Here is a 27,418-nt window from a genome sequence, read left to right on the forward strand (position 1 = left end):
TTTATATTCAGTATCTCAGGGATGGTCCAACGAACATAATATACTTAATGGAGTGTAGATTTGATTTGATAATCTACAGCCTTATATAAGTTAAAATTGGATGAGTTGAATAATATTGAGATTCTGCCGAATATTTTTCTAATGACCCTTTTTCAAATTTCAACATTTCATTACTAATTAAATTTTGGACAGTTGGACGAAAAGTGTTTATTTGACATTCTATATAAGTAGCGATGGACTCTTCATTGACTAACAAAAAGTGTTTACTTGACATTCTATATAAGTAGCGATGGACTCTTCATTAAGTAAATAGTTGCTTCTGGGTATTGTCTGTTATCGGAGAAAGTAGAGTATGGTGTGGTACTCGGTTACAGTTAATGGGGTACAGTATAGAGGAATAGATGGTATTTAATAATTGCATGACTACTGCAGGCCTTAGAGGCTCATAACATCGACATATAAATGGATGACATAAGAGCTGATATTCTGTAATATACATTGGTTCCATATACCCTTAGTAAGTCTTAGCTGGTTCCTGTGTCCTTCGTGGTCTTATTTCATCTTATGCATCCATAATTAGTTTGCTGCAATAGTTGTGTTGGCTGTACTGCGTATTTTTTTGCAGTTCTTCACACTACAGTAAGTGCTTTGGCTACAAACCTTCAACTTACAGTTTCTTAGATGAGAATATCTGTTTGCAATTATGTAAAGATTAAAATTGAGAATTTCGATGGAATTTGATATTGAGCGGCAGCGCACTAATTTGTTCACATCTCTGAAACTTAATTTGCTAAGATGAACTTGCAAGCTAAAATCCACTCTCGAAACGCAGTCTGTTATCTTTGGGACTCTCAGCATTTCAGTATTGTCTTTCCTAATTCTCAAAGGGCAGGTAGCTAGACGAGATAGTCTTCAGAAGTAAATTGTTTGCTCGCAACCCCACTAATTATATTTACGGCTCTAAATCTCACAGGGTCACGTGGCTCAAAATACTAGCATTACAGTGCTCATTAATGGAATATAAAGAAAAACCATGCACATTAGTCTTACTAAGAGTACCCGTTCTGGAAGACCTCGCGTGTAGTCATAATTTTAGGTTATTGATCAAGGCTTACTCTTGATCCATGCATCCATCCATATACCAAGGCACTTCCCCCAATTTTGGGGCCTAGCCGACATCAAATAATTAAAAAAAATGGGACCTCTCCTCTCTACGGTCCTCCCAGCCTGACTAGGGACTCAACCGAGTTCGGCTGGTACTTCTAGGGGTGCCGCAGCCCGTCCTCCCCCGTTATCCACCGCAGATGAAGCTTCATAACGCTTCATAGTGAGGTTAATTTCTTTTATCACTTATCTGGTCAACAGAAGACTGTTAATCATGGTAACTTTCAGACTGTGTATACAGCACAAACATATGACTGATGGGTTTGTATGAAAAACATTTACATGCTGTGACATTGGTGTTTTGTGTGGGTTTTTATTTTGTTTGTTGTTTTTAATTTTGAAAAAAGGAAACTTCTGATTTTACTGGAGTTATTTAAATAAATTCTTGCTTATCCAGGCCCTTTTTATCTGGATTGTTGGCTTATCTGGACAATTTTTGGATCAAAAGATGTTTTTTGTAATGTAATGGTAAAAGATTTTTTAGTAAATGTACGTGACTTTTATTTTGAATAGTATAGATGTATAAAGTGCATATATAACATTTGAAATAAAATGAATACAACAATTAATTACGTAATATGGTAATTTTATTGCAAACTTAAATTAGACATCATCGGAAAAATACTAATTTAAAAATCTACATAGTCTTGATTAAAAGTCCTTGGAACATTATGATTTTACAATTAGATTTGTATCTTTGATAGTGACGGTGATATTACAATACTGTAATACTTTGTTTTCAATATTAAACTTACCCGATAATCATGTAGCTGTCAACTCCGTTGCCCGACAGAATTCTACGGAAGGGATACGCCAGCGATCGCTATACAAGAGGGGGGTGTACTCACAAGCGCCACCTGTGGCCAGGTACTGCAGTACTTCTTGTTGACACCACTTCAATTTTTCCTCTGTCGTGCTTCCGGCAAGACGTTCATGGATACGCTTATAATTTTGGAGTCTTGTTCACGGTTTTTGGTGAAGTATTGCTCTAAGATTTCAGCTTTCGCTATTCAGGAAGTTTTATTATTAGCTTAGCTAGCTTTTGGAATTAATTTGATTAATTATGGTGACGAAGAGAGTATGAACTCTCTTTCACCTTTAAATGGCCGACCCTTCCCTTAGACGGAAGTGTTGGTGTCTAAGAGAGTATAGACTCTCTTTCTTAATTTTGCTTAACAAAAGTTATAGATTTATTTTATATCTCTCCGCCTTTTATAGGCCTCTTCGATTAACTTCCTTTTTTATAAAATTATTAAATTAATTTTTATATTTGTTTATATTCGACCTTTCCTAATAGTAGGCGGTCTTTTCTTGTACCGAAGTTAATTAACATTGAGCCCGTCATTTCGGTTTTACCTGTTAACATATTATGCTATTTTAATGTTTTTGAAAGAATTTCTTTGATAGTCTCGTACTGTTTCAAAGTTGAACTAACGTTTTGTTTTGTCTCTGCAGTTGTTGACGTTCAGAATGTTCAACTTGCGCTCTATCGTTACGATAGAGAGAGAATTTTCACGGTGTCACGTTGCAGTAAGAGTAAACCGTTTATAACGTTTTGTTCATTCTTTCTTAGCTTAATGGTTTTAATTCTAATAAAGGAACTTTTTATTTGGGAAATCTTTCAGTTTTTTTCCTTTAACAATAATATGTTTTAACGAGTATATATGATTGGGCTCTTCTCTCAGGTTCTAAGTCAAGAGAGAGAGAGAGAGAGAGAGATAGAGACGGAGGGAGAGAGAGCTGGATAAACGTTTCGTTCAAGCGAGTAACGTTGTTATCGTTTTTGCTCTTCTCCCTAGTCTCTTTAGGGGAAGAAGGTAAACGTTTCTAGAGTTTATTCTTGTTCTCAAGCTTTATGCGGTGAGAGATTTTAAACGTAGTTTATTTGATCTAGTGTTTAGTCTCTTTCCAGCCACTGAATTATTTATCTTTCATTAGATTTTTCTGTTACATTGTAATTCTGTTTTCGCAATTACTAACTTTTAAAGAAGGATAGAATTGCGTGTTTCAGGTACAAACCACTTAAAGTTTCGAGTTCAGTGAAATAAGTGCAAACAGAAATTCAAAAGTGATAAGTGATTAGCGCAAAGTGTGTCAGTGTTGTGCGTGAGGGTACTTCTTGCGTGCCAGTCGTCCTCCCAGTCCGGGACCTCTTGCAAGCTCCCAAGCCCAGGGGAGAAGCAATGTCGAAGGGCAAAAGGGTTCGGCAGGCCTTGATCGGCGCACAGAAGTATCCTCGGTGGTTGCGGGCGTGTCTTACAGAGACCGTCACTCCCACCCGCAGACGATTGAGCCCGTCTTTTACTCGTCTGCTGAAGAATTGTCAGGGAGAAAACGCTGGACTCAGGTCTCAAGACCTCTCAAACGCAAAGTCCAGACCTCAAGAGCTCTACAACCTGGCTGCAGTCATTGGATTAGCTCTGACTCTCCGCAGTCATCAGGTCACTGCACACCTCCTAAGAGAGGTAAGGTGATGCCGCAACAGACCTCATCTTCTGTTAAGGCTTTGCTTCAGCAGACCTTAGCGTCTGCCGACCCCAAGATGACTTTGCTGCAGTCCATGCAGTCACAGCTTGCGGTCTTAATGCGTGAGTGTCAGGCTGAGAAGGTTACACCTCCTCCTGCGATCGCTCCGCCTCACCGCAGTCCAGTCTGCCAGGCGTACGATGTTGAGGTTCCTCAGGATACCTTACCGCGTACTGAGTTGCCAGTTACCAGCGGTGTGCAGCAACCTCCGCCTTCCTTAAGGCAACCTCAGCAATGGGAGCAGGAATCTTATGCCTTACTTCCTCCGCTTCCGCTTGCGGTTCCACCAGCGAGGCAACAATCTCTTGAGGTACGACAACCTCTTCCATCAATGAGGCAGCCACCTCAGCACTCGCTGCAGCGACCTCAACCCTCCTCAAAGCGAGACAAGAACTGCGTTCTGCGCAGCCGCTTCCTTAACTCTCGCAGCTCACACCTCAGGAACCTCAACTCGTTCCTCAGGAACCTGCTACTGCGCATCCGCAACCCTTACAGCAAGCGCAACTCTTGAGGCAGCAACCTCATGCTATGAGTCAGCCACCTCAACGCATGCATCTGCCACTTTCTCCTCAACTTGAGCCTCTTCCCATTCAACTTGGAAATAACAAATGACAATAATAACACCTCTTTACTTTCATAACTTGCATTTGTAATCATATACATGTATGCCTACACAAACATTATGATAATGGAGGTTATTTGTATTACTTAATATAAAAATATATATGTATTCCTTGCAATATATTTTTAACAAAATCGCAAAATATGGCAAAAATATCTTCAAAACAAAAATGAATCATGAGTTATGAATGTAAGGTAAATATTATGTTGATATTAAAACCCCATGCAAGCATGCATGAAGTAATGCAGTGTTGCCAACAGGGCGAGTTTCCCTTTCCTGAGGTGAAGTAGATTATAGTACATTTAGTGCAGCTTAATTCTACGATTATCATGCCGGCTATCAAATTCATCAACAAAACAGTCTAAATCAATTCCCTCGGCACGTGCACTTTCAATGGACAGTAATGCGATATTACTCACTCTAGCACTGGTCATGGAATTTCTGAGAAATGTTACACGCCATGCAACACGCTCTGCTTACCTTACAGCATGCTCTACATACAGCATGCTCTGCATACAGCATGCTCTGCATACAGCATGCTCTGCATACAGCATGCTCTGCATACAGCATGCTCTGCATACAGCATGCTCTGCATACAGCATGCTCTGCATACAGCATGCTCTGCATACAGCATGCTCTGCACACAGCATGCTCTACATACAGCATGCTCTGCATACAGCATGCTCTGCATACAACATGCTCTGCATACCTTACCGCATGCTTCTCAGTCATACATCTTTGGTTGTTGCCAACTCACTAGACTGTCAAGCAGTTTCATAACGTTACCTTCTAGTCTGCTGCTTTTGCACCAGTGAAACCCTCACTGAGAGAACTTAGCTTTTCTCGGATATGGTCCCTGTAGATGAGAAAGTGCTTTTCTCCCTCCTTCTGATATTCCCTTGAGGACTCTGTCATTTGGAGAGGAGCCTTTAGCTGCGTAGCCTCCTATGGACTTTTATTTAAGCATAACATGCTTCCAGGGAAGGTAATGGTTCCACTTCAGTCGCTAACCCCGTCTGTTACCACACCTGCTCCCATAGACCTTGAGCTGTGTTGCAAGACATGCAGTCCAAGCTTAGTCCTTGTTAGAGGATTTTTTGTTTACGGAGTCAGTGTGTCACTGGGAAGACGTTCAACAACCAGCAGAAGTGACTTGTTGTGACGCAGTGCGGCAACCTCAGCAACCCGATAAGGAGTTGTCTGTACGACCCAGACAGTCTAGACAGCTTCGGGTTGTCACTGTACTTCCTCGCTTCCCCATGGTTGACAGTTCACAGACTGTGCAGCAGTACCATGATCTTGTGTCCGGCTCCGTCAGACGACTGGCTTTTAAGAGCTCCCACAAGTCGTCGCTGTCTGGAGATTCTCAGATGGACTATGGATCTGACCAAGGAACTGGGCCTCCTGGTCAATTTTGAGGAGTCTCAGCTCGTCCCATCCCAGACCATTGTCTCCCTGGGTATGGATCTTCAGAGTCGAGCTTTTCGGGCTTTTCCGTCGGCCCCAAGGATCTTCCAAGCCCTAGAATGCATCCAGAGCATGCTGAGAAGGAACCGATGCTCAGTCAGGTAGTGGATGAGTCTAACAGGGACACTTTCATCGCTGGCCCTGTTCATCGTGTTAGGGAGACTCCACCTCCCCCCCTTCAGTATCATCTAGCTGCTCACTGGATAAAGGACATGACGCTAGAGACGGTGTCAGTTCCTGTTTCCGAAGAGAGGAGGTCTTCTCTCGCGTGGTGTAAGAACAGCTTTCTTCTCAAGGAAGTCTACCTTTGGCTGTTCAGAAACCCGACCGCCGTCTCCTCTCGGACGCATCAGACACGGGCTGGGGTGCGACTTTGGACGGACAGGAATGCTCGGGAACATGGAATCAGGAGCAAAGGACACTTCACATCAATTGCAAGGAGTTTTTGGCGGTTCTTCTGGCCTTGATAAACTTCAAGTCCCTCCAGCTTAACAAAGTGGTGGAGGTGGACTCTGACAACACCACAGCCCTGGCTTACATCTTCAAGCAGGGAGGGACTCTTTCGTGAAGTTGTTCTAGATCGCAAGGGACCTCCTCATCTGGTCTAAAGATCGAAAGCTCACGCTGGTAACGAGGTTCATTCAGGGCGGTATGAATGTCATGGCAGATCACCTCAGCCGGAAGGGTCAGGTCATCCCCACAGAGTGGACCCTTCACAAGAATGTTTGCAGCAGACTTTGGGCCCTGTGGGGTCAGCCAACCATAGATCTGTTCGCTACCTCGATAACCTAGAGACTCCTGTTGTATTGTTCTCCGATTCCAGACCCAGCAGCAGTTCACGTGGATGCTTTTCTGCTGGATTGGTTCCATCTCGACCTGTATGCATTCCCGCCGTTCAAGATTGTCAACAGGGTACTTCAGAAGTTCTCCTCTCGCAAAGGGACACGGCTGACGTTGGTTGGCTCCGCTCTGGCCCGCGAGAGAATGGTTCTTAGAGGTACTGCAATGGCTGGTCGACATTCCCAGGACTCTTCCTCTAGGAGTGAACCTTCTACGTCTACCTCACGTAAAGAAGGTACACCCAAACCTCCACGCTCTTCGTCTGACTGCCTTCAGACTTTCGAAAGACTCTCAAGAGCTAGGGGCTTTTCTAAGGAGGCAGCCAGAGCGATTGCCAAAGCAAGGAGAACATCCACTCTCAGAATCTATCAGTCTCTAGGGGAAGTCTTCCGTAGCTGGTACAAGACCAATGCAGTTTCCTCAACCAGTACCACTGTAACCCGGATTGCTGACTTCCTGTTATATCTAAGGAAAGTAAGATCCCTTTCAGCTCCTACGATCAAGGGTTACAGAAGTATGTTGGCAGCGGTTTTCCGCCACATAGGCTTGGATCTTTCCACCAACAAAGATCTACAGGACCTCCCTAGGTCTTTTGAGACCTCAAAGGAACGTCGGTTGTCCACTCCAGGCTGGAATCTAGACGTGGTCCTAAGGTTCCTTATGTCATCAAGATTTGAACCTCTCCAATCAGCCTCTTTTTAGGACCTCACATTAAAAACTCTTTTCCTCGTGTGCTTGACAACAGCTAAAAGAGTAAGTGAGATCCACACCTTCAGCAGGATCATTGTTTTCACATCTGAAACGGCTACATGTTCCTTGCAGCTCGGTTTTTGCTAAACGAGCTTCCTTCACGTCCTTGGCCTAAGTCGTTCGAGATCCCAAGCCTGTCCAACTTGGTGGGGAACGAACTGGAGAGAGTACTTTGCCCAGTTAGAGCTCTTAGGTACTATCTAAAAAGGTCTTAACCTTTACGAGGACAATCAGAAGCCTTATGGTGTGCTATCAAGAAACCTTCTTTTCCAAGTTCTAAGAACTCAGTTTCTTACTATTCAGGCTTCTGATTAGAGAAGCACATTCTCATCTGAAGGAAGAAGACCTTGCTTTGCTGAAGGTAAGGACACATGAAGTGGGAGCTGTGGCTACTTCAGTGGCCTTCAAACAGAGCCATTCTCAGCAGAGTGTTATGGATGCAACCTATTGGAGAAGCAAGTCAGTGTTCGCATCATTCTATCTCAAAGATGTCCAGTCTCTTTACGAGTACTGCTACACCCTGGGACCATTCGTAGCAACGAATGCAGTAGTAGGCGAGGGCTCAGCCACTACATTCCCATAATCCCATAACCTTTTAACCTTTCTCTTGAATACTTTTTATGGGTTGTACGGTCGGCTAAGAAGCCTTCCACATCCTTGTTGATTTGGCGGGTGGTCAATTCTTTCTTGAGAAGCGCCGAGGTTAAAGGTTGTGATGAGGTCCTTTAGTATGGGTTGCAGCCCTTGATACTTCAGCACCTTAGAGTTGTTCAGCCTCCTAAGAGGAACGCTGCGCTCAGTAAGGAAGACGAACTTATTTAAGGCAGAGTAATGGCTCAAGTCGACTTCCTTACCAGGTACTTGTAATTTCATTGTTATTTTGAATAACTGATAATATGAAATACGGGATACTTAGCTTCTTAATATACATGTACACTGGTTTTCACCCACCTCCCTGGGTGTGAATCAGCTACATGATTATCAGGTAAGTTTAATATTGAAAAATGTTATTTTCATTAGTAAAATAAATTTTTGAATATACTTACCCGATAATCATGATTTAATTGACCCACCCTTCCTCCCCATAGAACCAGTGGACCGAGGAAAAATTGAAGTGGTGTCAACAAGAAGTACTGCAGTACCTGGCCACAGGTGGCGCTTGTGAGTACACCCCCCTCTTGTATAGCGATCGCTGGCGTATCCCTTCCGTAGAATTCTGTCGGGCAACGGAGTTGACAGCTACATGATTATCGGGTAAGTATATTCAAAAATTTATTTTACTAATGAAAATAACATGTTTATGAGTTTTCATTCTGGGAACGAGCTAGCAAACCAAAATGCTTGTAAACTAAAACAGTTTTTCCCATAGGAAATTAAGGAAATTCACTCGATGCATTCCACACATCCGTAAATACACATGCTCCCTTTTAATGGTTTTTAGTGGTAATGATTGAACAATTTTCTGTAATATCAGAAACGAATATAAATTAATACATACATATACCAAGGCACTTCCCCCAATTTTGGGGGGTAGCCGACATCAACAAATGAAACAAAACAAAAAAGGGGACCTCTACTCTCTACGTTCCTCCCAGCCTAACAAGGGACTCAACCGAGTTCAGCTCGGTTATTGTAATAATATTGTAAATTAGTTTAATGGCTTAGAAATTAGATGAAAAAGTTACTACTGTATATGGCAACATTCCCTCCTGGTCTCATGCAAAGCCAAGAAAGGCGCCCTTTTCATTTCTCATTCCTGCATGGCAGATCACATACTCGCTTTTGTCACTGTGGCTGTGGATGGCTGGATTGAGGCCATCCTGTTCTGTGGAGCTTCCCAGTTTGGCACACTGGGAAGAGACTGTTGCTTTATGGAACATCCATTGCACATGTAATAATCCCACATGTCAGTGTTCCCAATTATTTAGCCGGTCTTGCCAGCTGGCTTAATACCTTGAACACGTTTTTCATTTTCCTTCTTCAAATGGCTTAATACCTTAACCCTTTTACCCCCAGGCTATTTGGAACTTTCCAGCCCTTAACCCCCTGGGCATTTTTTTTTTTTTCAAGCACATTTTGCAGTATATTTTTTTAAAAATTGCTCTAACAGCCTTAATTTTCATCATAGAGAAGTCAGGTTGGTCTCATTCTCCTGGAAAATGCCTGGTTTCTCAAAAAATTATCAAAATTATGAAAAAAAATGTAAATAGCAGTTTTTTGCAAGGACGTACCGGTACATCCATGGGGGTAAAGGGATGAGTTTTGTGAAACGTACCAGTACGTCCTTTGGGGGTAAAAGGGTAACACATTTTTAATTTTCTTTCTTCAAAACTTTCGACCATTTGCCATTCTACAAAATAGCTTAACATCTTTCGTGTCTGCTCCTCTAAGGAAATGATGGTAAAGGTGACCAAGGCCCCATGCCCGATTTATTTTTTTACGTGCACAGCTAGTTTAAAAATAAATGCACACATTAATACTTATAGCTATATACAGTATATTATTTAGAGACATATCTCAAATAGCAAACATTTAAAGCGCATTAATTGGTGACTTGCTGATAGTATTCATTATGCGAGAAAATCTGCGCGTCACAGTTTAGTCTCGTCCATGCGGTACGTATCTACTAAAAATGCACATGTGGAGGTAAAATTTTGCTTGCAGACCAATATTAACCCTTTTACCCCCAGGCTATTTGGAAATTTCCAACCCTTTACCCCCAGGGGTTATTTTTTTTTTTTTTTCAAGCACATTTTGCTGTGTATTTTATTTAAATTGCTCTAACAGCCTTAATTTTTGACATAGAGAGGTCAGGTTGGTCTCATTCTCTTGGAAAATGCCTGAATTTTCTCAAAAAATTATCAAAAATATAGAAAAAAAAAATGCTAAATAGCAGTTTTTTGCAAGGGCGTACCGGTACGTCTATGGGGGTAAAGGGATGAGTTTTGTGAAACGTACCAGTACGTCCATGGGGGTAAAGGGATGAGTTTTGTGAAACGTACCAGTACGTCCTTTGGAGGTAAAAGGGTTAAAACTGTTCCAGTAAACCGATTAAAATTTTTCTTTTGTACACTACTTTGTTTGTACAGTATTTTGTCACTCACGAGCTGACTCATAATTTTAACATTTTAATTGTCAACAAAAACCTTTTTTGTAAAGGCCAAAAAAAGGTAAAAATCTAAACTTTTTTATTTGCAGTGACATGAAAATCGATAAAAGATGGTGGATTGAAGGGTATATTTTATGATTTTTGGCATGCTAGGCTGGACTACTTTTTTTACCCAGTAATTACATTTAATAAATGTTTGTTTGAAATTATAATCAATAGTATTTCATAGAATAGCATATATTAGTTAACCCTTTTACCCCCAGGCTATTTGGAACTTTCCAACCCTTAACCCTTAGGCTTTTTTTTTTTTAAGCACATTTTGCAATATATATTTTTTAAATTGCTCTAACAACCTTAATTTTCATCTTTGAGAGATCAGGTTGGTCTCATTCTTTTGGAAAATGGCCGAAGTTTCTCATAGTTATCAAAAATATGCAAAAACAAATGTAAATAGCAGTTTTTTGCAAGGACGTACCAGTACGTCCATGGGGGTAAAGGGATGAGTTTTGTGAAACGTACCAGTATGTCCATGGGGGTAAAGGGATGAGTTTTGTGAAACGTACCAGTACGTCCATGGGGGTAAAGGGATGAGTTTTGTGAAACGTACCAGTACGTCCATGGGGGTAAAGGGATGAGTTTTGTGAAACGTACCAGTACGTCCATTGTGGGTAAAAGGGTTAATTGTGTTGATTTAACAAACTTCTCTAGGTTATGTTTCGTGGTGTGGAGTCCACTTTACAATCGTTAATATTCAATAACCTTGCACGATAAATGTAATTATTTTTATATCAATGAATCACCTTAAAAGTTCCGCTTAACTACATTTGGCCTATTTGGACTGGCTTCCCCCTCAATTGGTCTGGATTAGCAAGAGTTTATTAAAAATAGATTCTGCCACTTTTTGAATGAACGACTTGCAGTTTCCCATAGTTTTTCTTTAAATGTTTATAATAGTTTCAAGTCAGACAATTTGAAATTGTTGTTTAGTGCAAAGCTAGTATATTGGAATGACTTGAATATGTTTATATTACTTTAAAGTCTGACAATTTGAAAGGGTTGTTTAGTGCAAAGCTAATGTATGGATTGACTTAAATATGTTTATATATTAGTTTCAAGTCTGACAATTTGAAAGGGTTTTTTAGTGCAAAGCTAATGACTTGAATATTTTTTTTATTAGTTTCAAGTCTGACAATAATTTGAAAAGGTTGTTTAGTGCAAAGCTAATGACTTGAATATGTTTTTATGAGTTTCAAGTCTGACAATTTGAAAGGGTTGATTAGTGCAAAGCTAATGACTTGAATATGTTTTTATTAATTTCAAGTCTGACAATTTGAAAGGGTTGTTTAGTGCAAAGCTAATGACTTGAATATGTTTTTATTAGAATCAAGTCTGACAATTTGAAAGGGTTTAGTGCAAAGCTAATGACTTGAATATGTTTTTATTAGTTTCAAGTCTGACAATTTGAAAGGGTTGTTTAGTGCAAAGCTAATGACTTGAATATGTTTTTATTAGTTTCAAGTCTGACAATTTGAAAGGGTTTAGTGCAAAGCTAATGACTTGAATATGTTTTTATGAGTTTCAAGTCTGACAATTTGAAAGTGTTGATTAGTGCAAAGCTAATGACTTGAATATGTTTTTATTAATTTCAAGTCTGACAATTTGAAAGGGTTTAGTGCAAAGCTAATGTATGGATTGACTTGAATTTTGCTGTTTAAACATTTAATCAATCTATAGACCCCTTGGGCGTGGCGACACGGATTCAGCGCTGTTCTGTACGTCGCCATTTTGGGAGTCGGTTGGGAGTAATGAAAGGAGTCTCACTGCTGCCGACGTTTTCCAGTATTTGAGCAACTAATTTCACAAGATTTATGTCAGAATCTGCATCTGCAGATATATTCCTGAGTTTAAAGTCGTAGAGTACCCCGAAGACGCTGATATGGGAAGGGCACTTGCAGAAATACAGGAACGTTGGCACGAGTGACTCGTAACTTGTACCTATGGCCATCATAAAGGAACTGCTGGTCCTTCATCTCTCTTCTAGCTGTAGGATTTCCATAAATTTATCTCTACTTCATAAACTACCCATCTCTATTCTCTGGAGGATATTTGAGGGCTTACAAGAGCCTAGATGCATTTAAATGCTTAACAAGTGAATGGTGTTTTTGTGTGGAATCAGGAGAGTAGAAAAGAGAGCAACATGTGTATGCCATCAGATCTAAAGTAAGTCGGTCCCCCTTTTTTTTTTAATATCCCTTCACCTTAAAATGTATCAAAACACTTTTGTCATAACCATAGGGTGTAAAGAGTTTTAAGTTAAATTATAACCAGTGGTTACTGATTTTGCCTTATGAAAATCTACGGCCATTATTTTTATCTTTGATGGAAATCTTAAGATTTCACTTATTTTCCTATGTAATTTTTTTTCTAGTGTATGTGTTGAATGTGTTTTCAGATCAGCATTGTACATCATTGTTTCAAATTGCCTTTTAATTTCCTCTTCACTAAGGCTGCGTTTACACCAAGCGAATCGAATCGATTCAATTCATGGAGAATCATTTGACTCGAGTCATTTTGAATCGGTATAGTTCCAACTTACTGAATCTGATTAACACATCATTCAGTACCAAGGCAGCCTTCGAGGAGTATGGACGTCTTTGCTGTTGCAGAAATAGCATTGTTGCTGTGGCTGAGAAATCGTAGACGGAGGCGCAGGCAACGAATATGGGTGCATCCAATAAATTCCAGAAGACCTGAATTTGGGAGCTTTGGACATTTGTTCCCAGATTTGGTCAATAATCTGGAGAAGTTTTATGACTTCTTTAGGATGACCGCAGAACCATTTAAGATGTTGGTTGAGTTGATGGGACCCTCTTACGGTACATAGGATCACTGGGATCATAAATAGCACGTCGTTCTTGCACTAAACTGATGAGGAGTTCCACATGCATGATGCCTCCTGCTTGGCTGACTCGCCTTGACTGATGAAAAAATGGGACCGCGCACATCACTTATTCTGAATCGCCATGAATCTCCATGATTTGAATTGACTCGATTCGCTTGGTGTAAACGATTCCATTGAATTTAACGTGGCGAATCATGACGAATCATGAATTGGGATGATTCTCCATGAATTGAATCGATTCGATTCGCTTGGTGTAAACGCAGCCTTAGGGTGTAATGTGTTTAAATATTGATGGGTCATGATATCATGATAGGGGATTATCATCACTTTCTGTGAAGAAACTATTTAAGACAGTCATTTATTTAAATAGATCGATGAGAAATTAACCTCTAAAACAAAATTTATGAAGCTTATAACCAATTATATGAAATAGTACTTGGTGGAAATCATAAATTAGATCATATAATCGTATTCAACGCGATTTAAATTAGCAATTATTATGTTTATCATTTAATTTCTGTATCTTAAGAATTCTTCTTTGTTGTTTTTATTGATTATTCCTGGAATTTGATAGTAGTAACTGGATTGACCCTTATTGTTGTATTGTGAAGTTCTGGCATAGAAATGTATTCATTGTGTAATATACGTATGAGGAGTAGGTTACTGCCTTTTGCATTTCACTGATGCAATCCAACATTGTTTTCTCTCTTTGTTTTGGGGGAAATCAGTTGAAGGGATGACTTGAGAGTCCAGGTATTTCATCTATTACTTTAGTATGATTTTGCATCACAGTTGCGTACATTGTAAACTCCGACTTTACAACGATTAGAAGCTTTTTCTCAGGTAAACACAACGATGTGTATGGTCAACGGCTTGGCTCCCAAATTGGTAGTGTGTTTTCGTGCTCGTAAACTGGTGATGTCCGTGCATTGGGTCTATACAATAGGTTCTTTTCTATAATCGTTTTTCCATTTTGATTTAAGGTATGGAGGATGGAAGGAAACTTCAGAAATGGTAGTATGGAGGTATAAATATTCACGTTATGTATTATACTTTCAAAAACATTTGCTTACACAGATTGTTTTTTCATAGGCGTTGTCTTATTTCAGGTGCGGTCCATATCTGTACAGAGCGCATTGATGCGCAACCCTTATATACTTTTCTACGAACTTATCCGGAAACCCAAAGACCCACTGCACATCAAGCAAGTTGTCAGACAGAGTTCAGAGAAGACGTTGATACGGCAAAATTCAGACGGCATATTCAAACCCATTCCTACTAGTCACAGCGCCTCGTCTGTCGTCAACGGATACGGACGCACTTCGGACAACATCGGAGAAGCAGTCAGTAGAAATGGAACCCAAACTCCTATCAGCAAGCCCCCTTTACCGTCACATAAAGAAAGGCAAGGAAACTTTTTTATATTTTTTTTTTTATTTACTGTCCTCAAAATATTAGAAATATATATATATATATATATATATATATATATATATATATATATATATATATATATATATATATATATATATATATACATATACATATATATATATATATATATATATATATATAATTTTTTTTTTTTTTTTTTTTTTTTTTTTTTTTTTTTTTTTTGTGAGAATTCTGCCCTTATGAACTACATTCGGGCTCCAAATAACGGTCCACAATGTTTTATGATGTTGATGTCATATTTGCCCCTTTCTCCTCATGTTTATACCACAAATTCTGAATGTGATTTTTAATTTTTGGAATAAATAATTACTGTATATATAAATTTATTCTAATTATCTAGTTCTCTACTGCCCTTATATTTTATACAATATCTTATTTAAATGAGTTACTGTATGTTTGTATTTGAAAGTTTTGTACGAATAAGCCGTTAATTTTACAGGGAGAAGATCTCTTTCGGGTTGAAGTTCAATTCAGGTGGCTCCAAGGGAGAAAATTCAAGCAAACCCAATAAGATCATTCTCAATTCTGGAACAACCACCTTACTCTCAACCAAACCATCTTCCACTTCCATGGCATCCTCGTCGGGGAAGACGACAACTAGCATAAAGTCGATGTCGAGTCTAGTGCCGTATCACGACGATTCGGAAGATTCGGAACTGGATGAATCTAAGCAGGGTGGAATCGTCAATGGAGTTAAAGAGAAATTGGTACAAAATGGCACCGTTAAAAGTGAGGACGTTAAGAAGGACAAAAGTGAAAAGGGTACCAAGGGATTATGTAAACAAGATAGAGTTATTAATAGCAACGCTGATAGTAAAACTAGCTCTAGTGAAAGTGGTAGCAAATGTAGTAGTTCTAATTCTAGTATTAAGTCAGGAACATCATCAGTCCCGTTTGTGCCAAGATCTCTCCAGATTGTCAATGGTGCCAGTCCAGTAAACACAAGTAGTAGCAGTAGTAGTAGCAGTGGCAGTAAAACAAAAGGGGAAAAGGGTTGGTTAGTCACGGACAACGCCCAACACTCCCCGAGCGAAAGCAGCAGCGGCAGTGCGGGTGGTACTAGCGCTTTTACAGTTGTCGAGCAGCCGACGAGTAGTAAAGAAAAGCAAGCCATTGGACACGAGAAAACGGACAACCACGGCTGGACGATTACCACTATAAGGAATCAACGTCCTGAACTGGAGAAATCTCATTCTCACGATTCGGTATTGCCTGGCCCCAGCCACAAAAAGGACGAAGCCGATTCGGCTAGTTTGAGGAGTAAGGCCAGCGTTGATAGTACAAGATCAGATCGCTCAACTAAATCTGTGAAAAAATCCATTTTTTCTTTATTTACCTGTGTCTCGTCGGCACGCAGCCCAGATAGTCCGGAAGAGGAGCAGCCGGAGGCCTCGCATCCACCAGATAATGTCGCTTTAGAATCTAGAACAAAGGCAAGTGAAGGTGATCCAAAAATTAAGAATAGTGATGCTAAAACAGAGAAGAATAAATCAGCATCCAGTAGTTCATCGCCTAGTAATACAAAATCCAAGAAAGGGAATGTGATTGACAGTAAAAGCAAAATTCAAACTGCCTGTAATGGCCAGGCAAACTTGAAATCAGACTCAGAGAGTGACACAGATATGTCGCAGTCCAAAAGATTCAGGGATCACGATGACGAGCCGTCGAGTCCTTCGAAGAAGTGTCGTCCAGAGGAAGGGAAGAACGTTGGTAATAAAAAGGTCGAGGGCGATGCGACAAAAAATGGACCCTGCTCAGTTTCAAAAAACGGATTAAACTGTAGTTCAAAAAACTTGAACAGTAGTGACTCTGACAAATCAAAAAACAGGTTGAATCACGAAGTGGGAAAATCAAAAAATGGGTTAGAAGAAGTGGGAAGGAAATGTAAGAAAAAGAAAAAACATAAAAAGGAGAATGGAACACTCTCCAACGGGGTAGGAGAGAACTCGGAGAAATCTCACAAAGAATTGTCGTCCTCCGACTCGTCGCTGGGCGGGGCCTCCTCCGGTTCGGTTAGTAGTGACAGTGAAGGAGACCCAGCGGCGGGTGAGCATTGGGTGGAAAAAACAAAAGAAACAATAGGCAAAGCTAAATTAAATCCCGCCGCTCGCGTCATCAAGTGGAATGGAACGCGGAAAATGAAGGATTTGAGTCACGCAATCAACGGCGACAAAGAGGGACCCCAAGAAAACGGCATTGAAACGGATAAGAATATAGGGATGTGGAATGGAAGCAGACCCTCGGAAGTGGTAGACGAGTTGAGGAGGGCAGGTAACTTCGCATTTGGGACCAAAGGTAAGAGCCTTTCGAAGTTTTGTAATTGACTATGCTGTATTGAAATTTATTATTGAATGTTGTCGGTAGTTTGCATGGATATCTGGAGCAATTGATGGGGAATTAGAAGAGTTAATACAGTAGTATTAAACTAAATTGAAAATTATGGAGTGAAGCTGGAAGTCATGAGAAAGAAATAGAGAAAATCTTAACTATACCATAACTTAAAGCTGCGTGTTTCGGATATATTGATGATGTCTTAGACCAAGTTTTAGTTTTGTTTATCAAGAAAAAGGCTTCACCACACATGAAATTGAAGCACTTGAATAGATTTTCCGTATGTGAAGGACTGGGTATTCAAATTTAGATACATTGGGGTAAGGGTTTATTTTTTTAATTGAAATCCTTCAGTATATTCACATGAACACCTTTGTAACCTTTTTGTAGGTTTCAGTTACATTCCTTAATTTCCTTTTGTTTTTTATTCGGTTTTTCTTTCTATCCGTCTTGTAGCATAACTTTCGTGTCATAGCAGTGGATGAAAACATCCACTGCTATGAAGACTGATTTATTTAGGTGGTCTGATTTTGGGACGTGATGCATGGAACATCGTTTACCCACCAGAATGTTTATTTTGATTAATAAAATTTTTGTCTGTGGATAAGAAATTTCATGTATCAGAGAAGGAAATTCTCATGAAGTTGAATACTTGAAGCTTTGGTGGAAATGTGAACTTCATGACGGAATAATTCAAGCAATTGGAAGGTCATTTCAATCTTTTATTATTATTATTATTATTATTATTATTATTATTATTATTATTATTATTATTATCCAAGCTACAACCCTAGTTGGAAAAGCAAGATGCTATAAGCCCAGGGGCTCCAACAGGGAAAAATATCCCATTGAGGAAAGGAAATAAGGAAATGAATAAATGAAGAGAATAAATTAACAATAAATTAGAATGTATATATTTAGGACGATTAAGCGGATTTTTAATCATAAGTGTGAAAGTTCTATTTGAACATCACAGTATTTTGAAGCTAAGGAATTAGGGAGAGTAAGGTAAAATAGGTTTTCAACTGAGGAGAATTTATATCTTTAATGGCTAAAGAATGATGCAGTCGAAGATTACAATCTTGGGGATTACAAGCACTTTACAAAAAGAAAAATTCAGTTGAGGTCCCTTGAATGTGAAATCTGATGAAAACGGACTCGTTATCTGCCCAAGTAGTTACGGGAAATGGTAGGCGATTGGAGCATGAATGACCGATGAAATTCTTAGGACTAAACCGTGAATTAACCCTTTTACCACCAAAGGACGTACTGGTACGTTTCATAAAACACATCCCTTTACCCCCATGGACGTACTTGTACGTCCTTGCAAAAAACTGCTATTTACAATTTTTTTTTCCATATTTTTGATAATTTTTAGAGAAACTTCAGGCATTTTCCAAGAGAATGAGACCAACCTGACCTCTCTATGATGAAAATTAAGGCTGTTAGAGCAATTTAAAAAAATTATACTGCAAAATGTGCTTGAAAAAAAGATAACCCCTGGGGGTTAAGGGTTGGAAAGTTCCAAATAGCCTGGGGGTAAAAGGGTTAAGCTTAGCCAAAATCAAGGGATAAAAACGAAATGGCATATTATGAAAAGGAAGACTTGTGTGGTAAATTATAAATTGATTACTTGAGGTAAGGGTGCCAGTGTTTTTTATATGTCTGTATTTTAAATTATACCGTATCCCCATTTGTCCATGTTTTTGCACCCCTCTTAATAGGTGTTAGCTCCAGAAGTGGCATTATCTATATCGTGACATTTTTCTCCGGATTTCTATTAGTGACAATTTTGGACATTTAAATGTGTATGTGTTTGTATCTTTTATTATCTTATTTGTACAGCTATTTCCACAAGAAAGAAAGAAAAAGAAAGATAAAAAAAGAGGAAAAGCCTAATAAACTTTTCTCAATAACCTTAGCAATTTAGTTTGTCACAGAAACTTTTTTCCCAAGATTTTCTGCTTCTGATTAAAAAGGAAATTTTGAATTTGTCATTACGGGTCATCGTCTCTTTCTTTCTTTCTTTCTTTTTTTCTTTTAGAAGTATTTTGGAATTTCATTTGCAGATTTCATTCACCTTGTCAACTTTAGTTTCTGTTTTTGTTACTAATATTTTGCAGTGAAGCTTTTTTGTGTTTTCAATAAGGTATTGTAGGTCCAGTAATAGATATTTTTGTTTGATTTTTATTACAGTTACTGTGTTTCCTTTCATTTCTACTTTAGTTAGATATGAGATATATCTTGAAATGTGTGATGAACAGTAGATACAGTATACTGTAATTGCTGTTCTGGTTTTCATTAGATTTGTTGTAGCTGTCATGTAAGCATTTGAAGAGATCAGTACTCCTTTTTTTGTATTGGTTCAGTACTTGGGCCAGAATTGCTTGGGTTACTTTGCCTTGTAACATCTGTGGATATTGGTCTCTCTATTGTTCCGTCCCTCCCCAAAAAATAGTTTGTTCCAACACGAATACTTACCGAGAACTACTTTCTTTAGGAGTTACTGGTAATCTCCTCTCTATCGTAGAGAGGAGATTACCAGTAACTCCTAAAGAAAGTAGTTCGAGGTAAGTATTCGTGTTGGAACAAATAAAAAATTTTAAGTAATTTTTATTTTTCCTAACATACTTACCTCGAACTACTTTCTTTAGGAGTTACTGGTAATCTCCTCTCTACGATAGAGAGGAGATTACCAGTAACTCCTAAAGAAAGTAGTTCGAGGTAAGTATGTTAGGAAAAATAAAAATTACTTAGAATTTTTTATTTTATTTCCTTACGCAAGTAAGCAAATGCATGTCGGAACTGTCTCGATTTTGATTGCCCTTCACACCTCGCTCACAGATCACTGGTTACGTGGAATGCCCCAGCACTTCGCACCTGCGCTTGAATTTTGATATAACATCTCTCATGTGTATCTGTATTCTGTAGGGAAAGGTATTCATTCTTCATTTTCCAATTGCCTTTTTTTTTTTCTTTTCTCGTCACCTGGGTACGCCAATGCTTCTTTCTCTGCTTCAATTTTAACACAAGTTGAAACTGGTCATACGTTAGTTAAAGTATTTTTAAGTTTCTGTAATTCTTTATCATTTGGTATATACAAAATACGGTTATTTTATGAATTTATCGTTTTCCAAAGGTGTTTCACCGTACATTACCGTAGTTGTTGCTTTTTAGAACTTGTCATCTCTCCCTCTTCCATTATACACTGGTGGCCCCCCATACTAAAAATGGCTAGTGGGTTTCCAGTCATATTTTGTAGTTCTCATATAATAGATTCATTAATTATTGTGCACCGCTAGGCTTGAGTGCATATACACTTAACCCTTTTACCCCCAAAGGACGTACTGGTACGTTTCACAAAACTCATCCCTTTACCCCCATGGATGTACCGGTACGTCCTTGCAAAAAAATGCTATAAAAATTTGTTTTTTCATATTTTTGATAATTTTTTGAGAAAATTCAGGCATTTCCCAAGGGAATGAGACTAACCTGACCTCTCTATGACAAAAATTAAGGCTGTTATAGCAATTTAAAAAAAATATACTGCAAAATGTGCTGGGGAAAAAATAACCTCCTGAGGGTTAAGGGTTGGAAATTTCCAAAGAGCCTGGGGGTAAAAGGGTTAACACATATTCAAGGACCAATGGTGATGGCGTACGTAGAAACCCAAACCAGTAGATAAGTATATTCCTTTCCTGATCTTCAAATGTACCTGTATATGAAATTCCATATGGCACTTTTCACTTAAAAGTAGAAAACTTACTTAATAACCCCTCGCAAACCAACGGTGCTGACGTTGCTTTCAAAGATAGTCTTGTGCTATATCTGCCTGGAACCCTCGGGTGTTCAACGCCTTTGTAGATCTTCACGGAACTTGATTCTTGCGTTTACGTTCTTGTGATTTCCAAAGCCGTTTTCAACATGCCTTTAAAAAGATTCAGTCGTAAGTTAACAAAAGCTTGCATGCTCTTAGTTTGTGGTGGCTGATACTAAGATGCATCTTTTTACGGGGTGGTATTTTCCCAGTAACTTTTCTCTACGGTTTTGAATTTGACCATTATAGTGAATCGGAGAAAATTTCTCGTAAGACTCTTTTACATTATTTATTCATAGAATAATCAGTACAGTATGTTGGAGTCTTTTATGTATTTGATCTTTCTGTATTATTCTTTGATTTTTTAACTTAATGGTAATGTACACTTAATCATATCATGTAGTAATGTGGGTATGAAAATATTTTAAAATCCAAGTCCAAAATCTGCATCTGTAGTATTTGCCTAATTGTAGGGTGGTAAATTAGTGTACCATTTATAGTACTCTAATGCCGATGTGAGGCTTTATCTGTTTCAAATTTTCTACCCACAGTGAATAGCTGGGAAGGCGGTAAAAGTATAACGGAGGAAGAATTTGAGAAGGATCGGAAGGAATTGAAGAAGAGGACGCTGGAGGACTTGTATAATGAAGAATTTGACACTGGAAAAGTAAGTCTCTCTCTCTCTCTCTCTCTCTCTCTCTCTCTCTCTCTCTCTCTCTCTCTCTCTCTCTCTTTTGCTGATCACAATATTGCCTCTACTTTTTTTTGTGAATTAGAAACTATAGTCCATTTCTTTTAGCGAGTCATATTTGCACCGACTCACAACGGTGCCCTTTTAGCTCGGAAAAGTTTCCTGGTCGCTGATTGGTTAGAATTATCTTGTCCAACCAATCAGCGATCAAGAAACTTCTCCGAGCTAAAAGGGCACCACTGCAAGTCGGTGCAAATATGACTCTCTAAAAGAAATGGACTACTGTATAGTGTTCATAATGATGATAATTTTAATTTTAATTTTATTAATAATAATATAGAGGCTCCCTGAGCAAAGATGTTACATTGATTTTAGCCTTCGTGAAGGGTTGTAAACGTTATAGAGGCTGTCTTAGCAAAGGTCTGTCAGTGATTTTATGCTAATTGTTATGAAGGAAGTTTTAGAATAAAAGAGCACAGACTTTCATCATGTCTTGATGGAGAGTAACATTTGGCACCAGGTCCTTCAAGGTGTACTGTTCTCCAGACCATGATCGGGGTTCTACCTACAGAGTGGCTTATGTAGTGCACTGTAGGTGGTACTGTACTAAAGTTCCTTTGTAGCTTACTGCCTTTTAGATGTCATTTGTTTTATTTGGTCTCTTCAGTTTTCTATTCAATTTCTTTAACTTTAACTCCAAGGTTCAGTATGAGGTCTTTCTAGGCCTGTTTCTAACAAACTACTACTGGGTATTGAAACCTTAAACTTTAAATCCTAAAGCTTATTGTTGATGTTACCTGGCCACGATTTTGTGATAACTTATTCTTACATCATGATAAATTGAAACTCACAGGACACATGTCATCTGATGCATTTTCTAGAGGCCATTTTAGAATTTGGGCTAATTGCTGTGTCTGAGATATTAGGGTTTATGTCTGGCTTAAAGTTCATTTATATTAAATTACCTTGATTACTGCTGAGTCCCTTGTTAGGCTGGAGGAACGTAGAGAGTAGAGGTCCCCTTTTTTTGTTTTGTTTCATTTGTTGATGTCGGCTACCCCCCAAAATTGGGGGAATTGCCTTGGTATATGTATGTATGTATGTACTGATGAAATCTATTCTTTTGACAGACTAAGAAGATCAAGTTGAAGAATTCTATTAAGCCGTCTGATAATTGGAATGTGAACAGCGGCAACGTATTCCAAAGAGTTCAAGACGTAAGAAATTCCGGAGGAACCTGGAGCAATTACCGTAATTCGTACGGTAATAACAACAACTACGGCTATGGCCATTACAATAAACAACACAAGAATAGAGACGGCTACTGGAACGAAAAGCGCAACTGGAATAAAAATCGAGACCATTACCACCAGCGTAGCAAGCAGTGGAAAAAGTTCGACAAGAGAGATCGCAAGTTCCACAAGAAGCACAAGGAGAAGTACAGGCCCTGGGACCGGAACGATTAACTAAGGCCCTAGACACATTTAATGTGGATAGGTAGGTTTATTAAGGTTTTATGATGAGGCAATTAAACAGATGTTTTTAAAAAATAAATGCTGTTCTCCCATCTTGGAAGAGTAGTTGCGCCTAAGAGTTTAGTTAATGTATTGTGTTATTTGGTTATAGATTATGAAGTTTTAATTTCATAAACAAAAACTGTTGGTTGGTCAAGTTTTCATATTTTTCTTAGCATAGTATAGACTGTCATAATTTAAGCAGCTTTTTGTAGAAAGTTACAAACATGTGATGTATATAATCATACTGTATTTATATTTCCAAAATCAGACGTGTAAGTTTTCACCTGGGGAATTTAAAAATTTAGGAGTTATAATGATGTTCCACCCGTGTTTCCCATTCATCGTAGCAGGGATATGTTGGGAAACGCTGGTCATTTTTTGTGTCGTAAATTTTTCCTTTTTGGGTAATTCATTATATATCTGGTTTCTTCTTTTGTGTAATTGTATGTGGACAAGATGTTCATGGTATGAGCAGTTGTGTATATAGTGTACATTATTAGAAATATTTTATATTGCATAACTGTTCAAATGTTTATTAGTATGTTTTAAGACGTGTGAGTGGCTGTACATTGCCTTTGGGAATAAAAGCTAAGAAAGTGTAGGGTAGCAATTTTGCTCCTCTTTTATGTCTTTTGGATGAACAGAAATTTTTGTACACTGCCAGGTTACCCTCGTACACGATGACCAGGTTCTGCAAAGAGCCACAGATTGTCTCCGGTGTGTTGTGGAATTCGTACTACAAGTTTTCCTCCCACATTATATTAGCAACATTATAAACATAGCAGTAGTGGTGATATGTAAGTGGGTGGCCCTTTGAAATATCAGCTGGTAGTTTTTTTTCCCCCCATTTGAATTGATTGGATGTTTCATGTGCTAGAAGCCCCATTTCTTTCGGTTCCATACCGTAGAGATCTCCGTGGGTTTTACCTATTTGTAACCGAGCGTTGGGACAACCAGCTGGTAGTTTTTTTTTTCCCCATTTGAGATGATTGGATGTTTTATGTGCTAGAAGCCCTATTTCTTTCGGTTCCATACCGTAGAGACCTCCGTGGGTGTACCTATTTGTAACCGAGCGTTGGGACGACGTGCCTACGTTTGCAGACCTGCTGGCATCCTTTGAAATATCAGCTGGTAGTTTTTTTTCTCCCCCCATTTGAGATGATTGGATGTTTCATGTGCTAGAAGCCCTATTTCTTTCGGTTCCATACCGTAGAGATCTCCGTGGGCGTACCTATTTGTAACCGAGCGTTGGGACAACGTGCCTACGTTTGCAGACCTGCCGGCATCGTGTAATTCACGGGGATTTTATGTAAATAGTTGACTTGAAATATACTGGTTCACAAGTTCAAATCATCCATCCCTTACACTATGTGCATGATGCTGTTTGAGCAGAGTACAAGCATGGTCTTTCTGCAGGTCTCTTTATACAAGCAGCTACTACTGCTTGTTGTGCCTTACCGCTGTTTTCTGTCTTGCCTGTAACGCAAACGATTCATGGCCTTCTGCTGTGTACAGATATTAAATGAGCCAAACCAGATAAGGGGGTTTGCAGTGGGTGTGTGTGAGTGTGTGCTCCAGCTGTCGTATAAAGAAAGTAAGGAAAAAAGTAAAGGATTTGCCTTCTGCTCATTATAGTTAAAAAAGATGTTTCTCAGGTTATGGATGATTAATAACTAGATTTCCTCCGCTTTGTCATTTCATTGAATCCATTTCTCATATGCTGTATTACTAATTACGCAAATAGTTTTGTTATAGCTACTGTAATTATTTTTTATTACAATTGGAGTTTTGTAATTTATTCTTTTGTATATAGTTTTTTCCTTAGGTATAGCAGTATTTCTTCTTTTGCCTATATCCATCATGAGATCATACACGCTCACCTCATTATTTATTTATGTGAATGCTAAATATATTCTGTGGTTTGGCTGTATATCATATTGACAGACTCTATAACATTATATGGGCTTCAGGTTTATATACTGTGAGGTATTGTTAAGTCTGTGAAAGATCATAGTTTTTATTTTTATCATAGCAGGAGATGTGTACTTGGAAAGATGCATCTTTTCAAGTTATTCCGCTGCGGTGTGTGATGAAATTAGTTTTTTTTTTATTTACAAATTCCCATCATAATCAATTTTTTTTTTTTTACTACTTAAGCATCATGAAACCAGAGCTGTTATGACTGTATATTGTAATGGCTAAAATATATTGTAGAAAATGCAACCATGATGATATTTTATATTTTAAGTAGGTCTTTATAGTAAGCTTTTACGTTTTTGCAACTTGCGCACCTTGCCCAAATTTACGGCCTAACATTTTTTTGTACAGAAAAAAAGAATTTATTTTTGTTTAAAAGTAACATTTGGTTGTAGTGGTTATGAAATTGTTATTAGTATTATCTTTTTATTATAGTTTTCATTGCGATGATGATAGTAACTTACGTGAAGCTTTGCACTGGTTTATATGACTAGAATTGAAATTTATGCCGAGTCATCCTGATATCTCATTTAACCCTTTTACCCCCAAAGGACGTCTGCTAAAACCTAAATTAGAAGGTTTTATCAGAAAAGGTATATTAGAAGGACCCCTTTTCACCGGGCGCCACAGGTCTCTCCCCAGAAATAGATTTTTCCTTCATCAAAATCCCTTTTTTCATATTTTTGATAATTTTTTGAAAAAATTCAGGCATTTTCCAAGAGAATGAGACCAACCTGACCTCTCTATGATAAAAATTAAGGCTGTTAGAGCAATTTAAAAAAAATATACTGCAAAATGTGCTGGGGGAAAAAATAACCCCTTGGGGGTTAAGGGTTGGAAATTTCCAAAGAGCCTGGGGGTAAAAGGGTTAAGATATTAGCAGCATATATCCAATCACTACCTTACGGAAGAGAATTTTTGTTTCGGAAAATTGATCATTGAAATTATATATGTTCCGACTTCTATAGCAACCACATTGGTTGAAATATAGTTGACTGGGAAAGTATTGTATATGCAATCAAGGTTTGCATGACAAAATTCATCGTAATAAATGCACCCAGTTTTCCTATCAGCAGTTGACGTTTGGATTGTACTGTGTACAGATCAGATTTTACCCAGAATAAAATCATGAAACGTGATTTGTGTCTTCATATCCTTTTCTATATTTTTTATCATGAAACGTGATTTGTGTTTTCGTATCCTTTTCTATATTTTTTATCATGAAACGTGATTTGTGTTTTCGTATCCTTTTCTATATTTTTTATCATGAAACGTGATTTGTGTTTTCGTATCCTTTTCTATATTTTTTATCATGAAACGTGATTTGTGTTTTCGTATCCTTTTCTATATTTTTTATCATGAAACGTGATTTGTGTTTTCGTACCCTTTTCTATATTTTTTATCATGAAACGTGATTTGTGTTTTCGTATCCTTTTCTATATTTTTTATCATGAAACGTGATTTGTGTTTTCGTATCCTTTTCTATATTTTTTATCATGAAACGTGATTTGTGTGTTCATATCCTTTTCTATTTTTTTTATCATGAAACGTGATTTGTGTGTTCATATCCTTTTCTATATTTTTTATCATGAAACGTGATTTGTGTGTTCATATCCTTTTCTATATTTTTTATCATGAAACGTGATTTGTGTGTTCATATCCTTTTCTATATTTTTTAACCTTTAGGATTTGTGGTTTTCAGATTCTACATGTTGCTATTATTACTTGCTAATCTACAACCCTAGTTGGAAAACTAGGGAAAAATAGCCCAGTGAGATAGGGCAACAAGGAAAAATAAAATATTTTAAGAACAGTAACATTTTTTAACTTTAGGATTTGTGGTTTTCAGATTCTACATATTGTTATTATTACTTGCTAATCTACAACCCTAGTTGGAAAACTAGGGAAAATAGCCCAGTGAGATAGGGCAACAAGGAAAAATAAAATATTTTAAGAACAGTAACATTTTTTAACTTTAGGATTTGTGGTTTTCAGATTCTACGTATTCTTATTATTACTTACTAATCTACAACCCTAGTTGGAAAACTAGGGAAAATAGCCCAGTGAGATAGGGCAACAAGGAAAAATAAAATATTTTAAGAACAGTAACATTTTTTAACTTTAGGATTTGTGGTTTTCAGATTCTACGTATTGTTATTATTACTTGCTAATCTACAACCCTAGTTGGAAAACCAGAATGCTATAAGCCCTGGGGATCCAATAGGGAAAATAGCCCAGTGAGGAAAGTAA

The 27,418-nt window shown here is 38.2% G+C and overlaps 1 protein-coding gene across 2 annotated transcripts in view; it reads left to right on the forward strand.

The window, feature by feature from the left end:
- The window catches only part of LOC137634681 (ubiquitin carboxyl-terminal hydrolase 36-like), a 61,019-nt gene extending 34,712 nt beyond the window's left edge, over positions 1–26,307 (forward strand). For both annotated transcript variants that reach the window (XM_068367161.1, XM_068367160.1), the window contains exons 8-11: positions 14,490–14,785; positions 15,275–17,130; positions 21,535–21,650; positions 22,805–26,307. In XM_068367161.1, the coding sequence (XP_068223262.1) occupies positions 14,490–14,785; positions 15,275–17,130; positions 21,535–21,650; positions 22,805–23,140 (2,604 nt within the window). In that variant the 3' untranslated portion in view covers positions 23,141–26,307. The remainder of the gene's footprint in view (positions 1–14,489; positions 14,786–15,274; positions 17,131–21,534; positions 21,651–22,804) is intronic.
- Positions 26,308–27,418: the final 1,111 nt, after the last annotated feature.

This window comes from Palaemon carinicauda, chromosome 45 (genome assembly GCF_036898095.1).
Source record: "Palaemon carinicauda isolate YSFRI2023 chromosome 45, ASM3689809v2, whole genome shotgun sequence".
In the NCBI taxonomy this organism is placed as follows: Eukaryota; Metazoa; Arthropoda; class Malacostraca; order Decapoda; family Palaemonidae; genus Palaemon; species Palaemon carinicauda.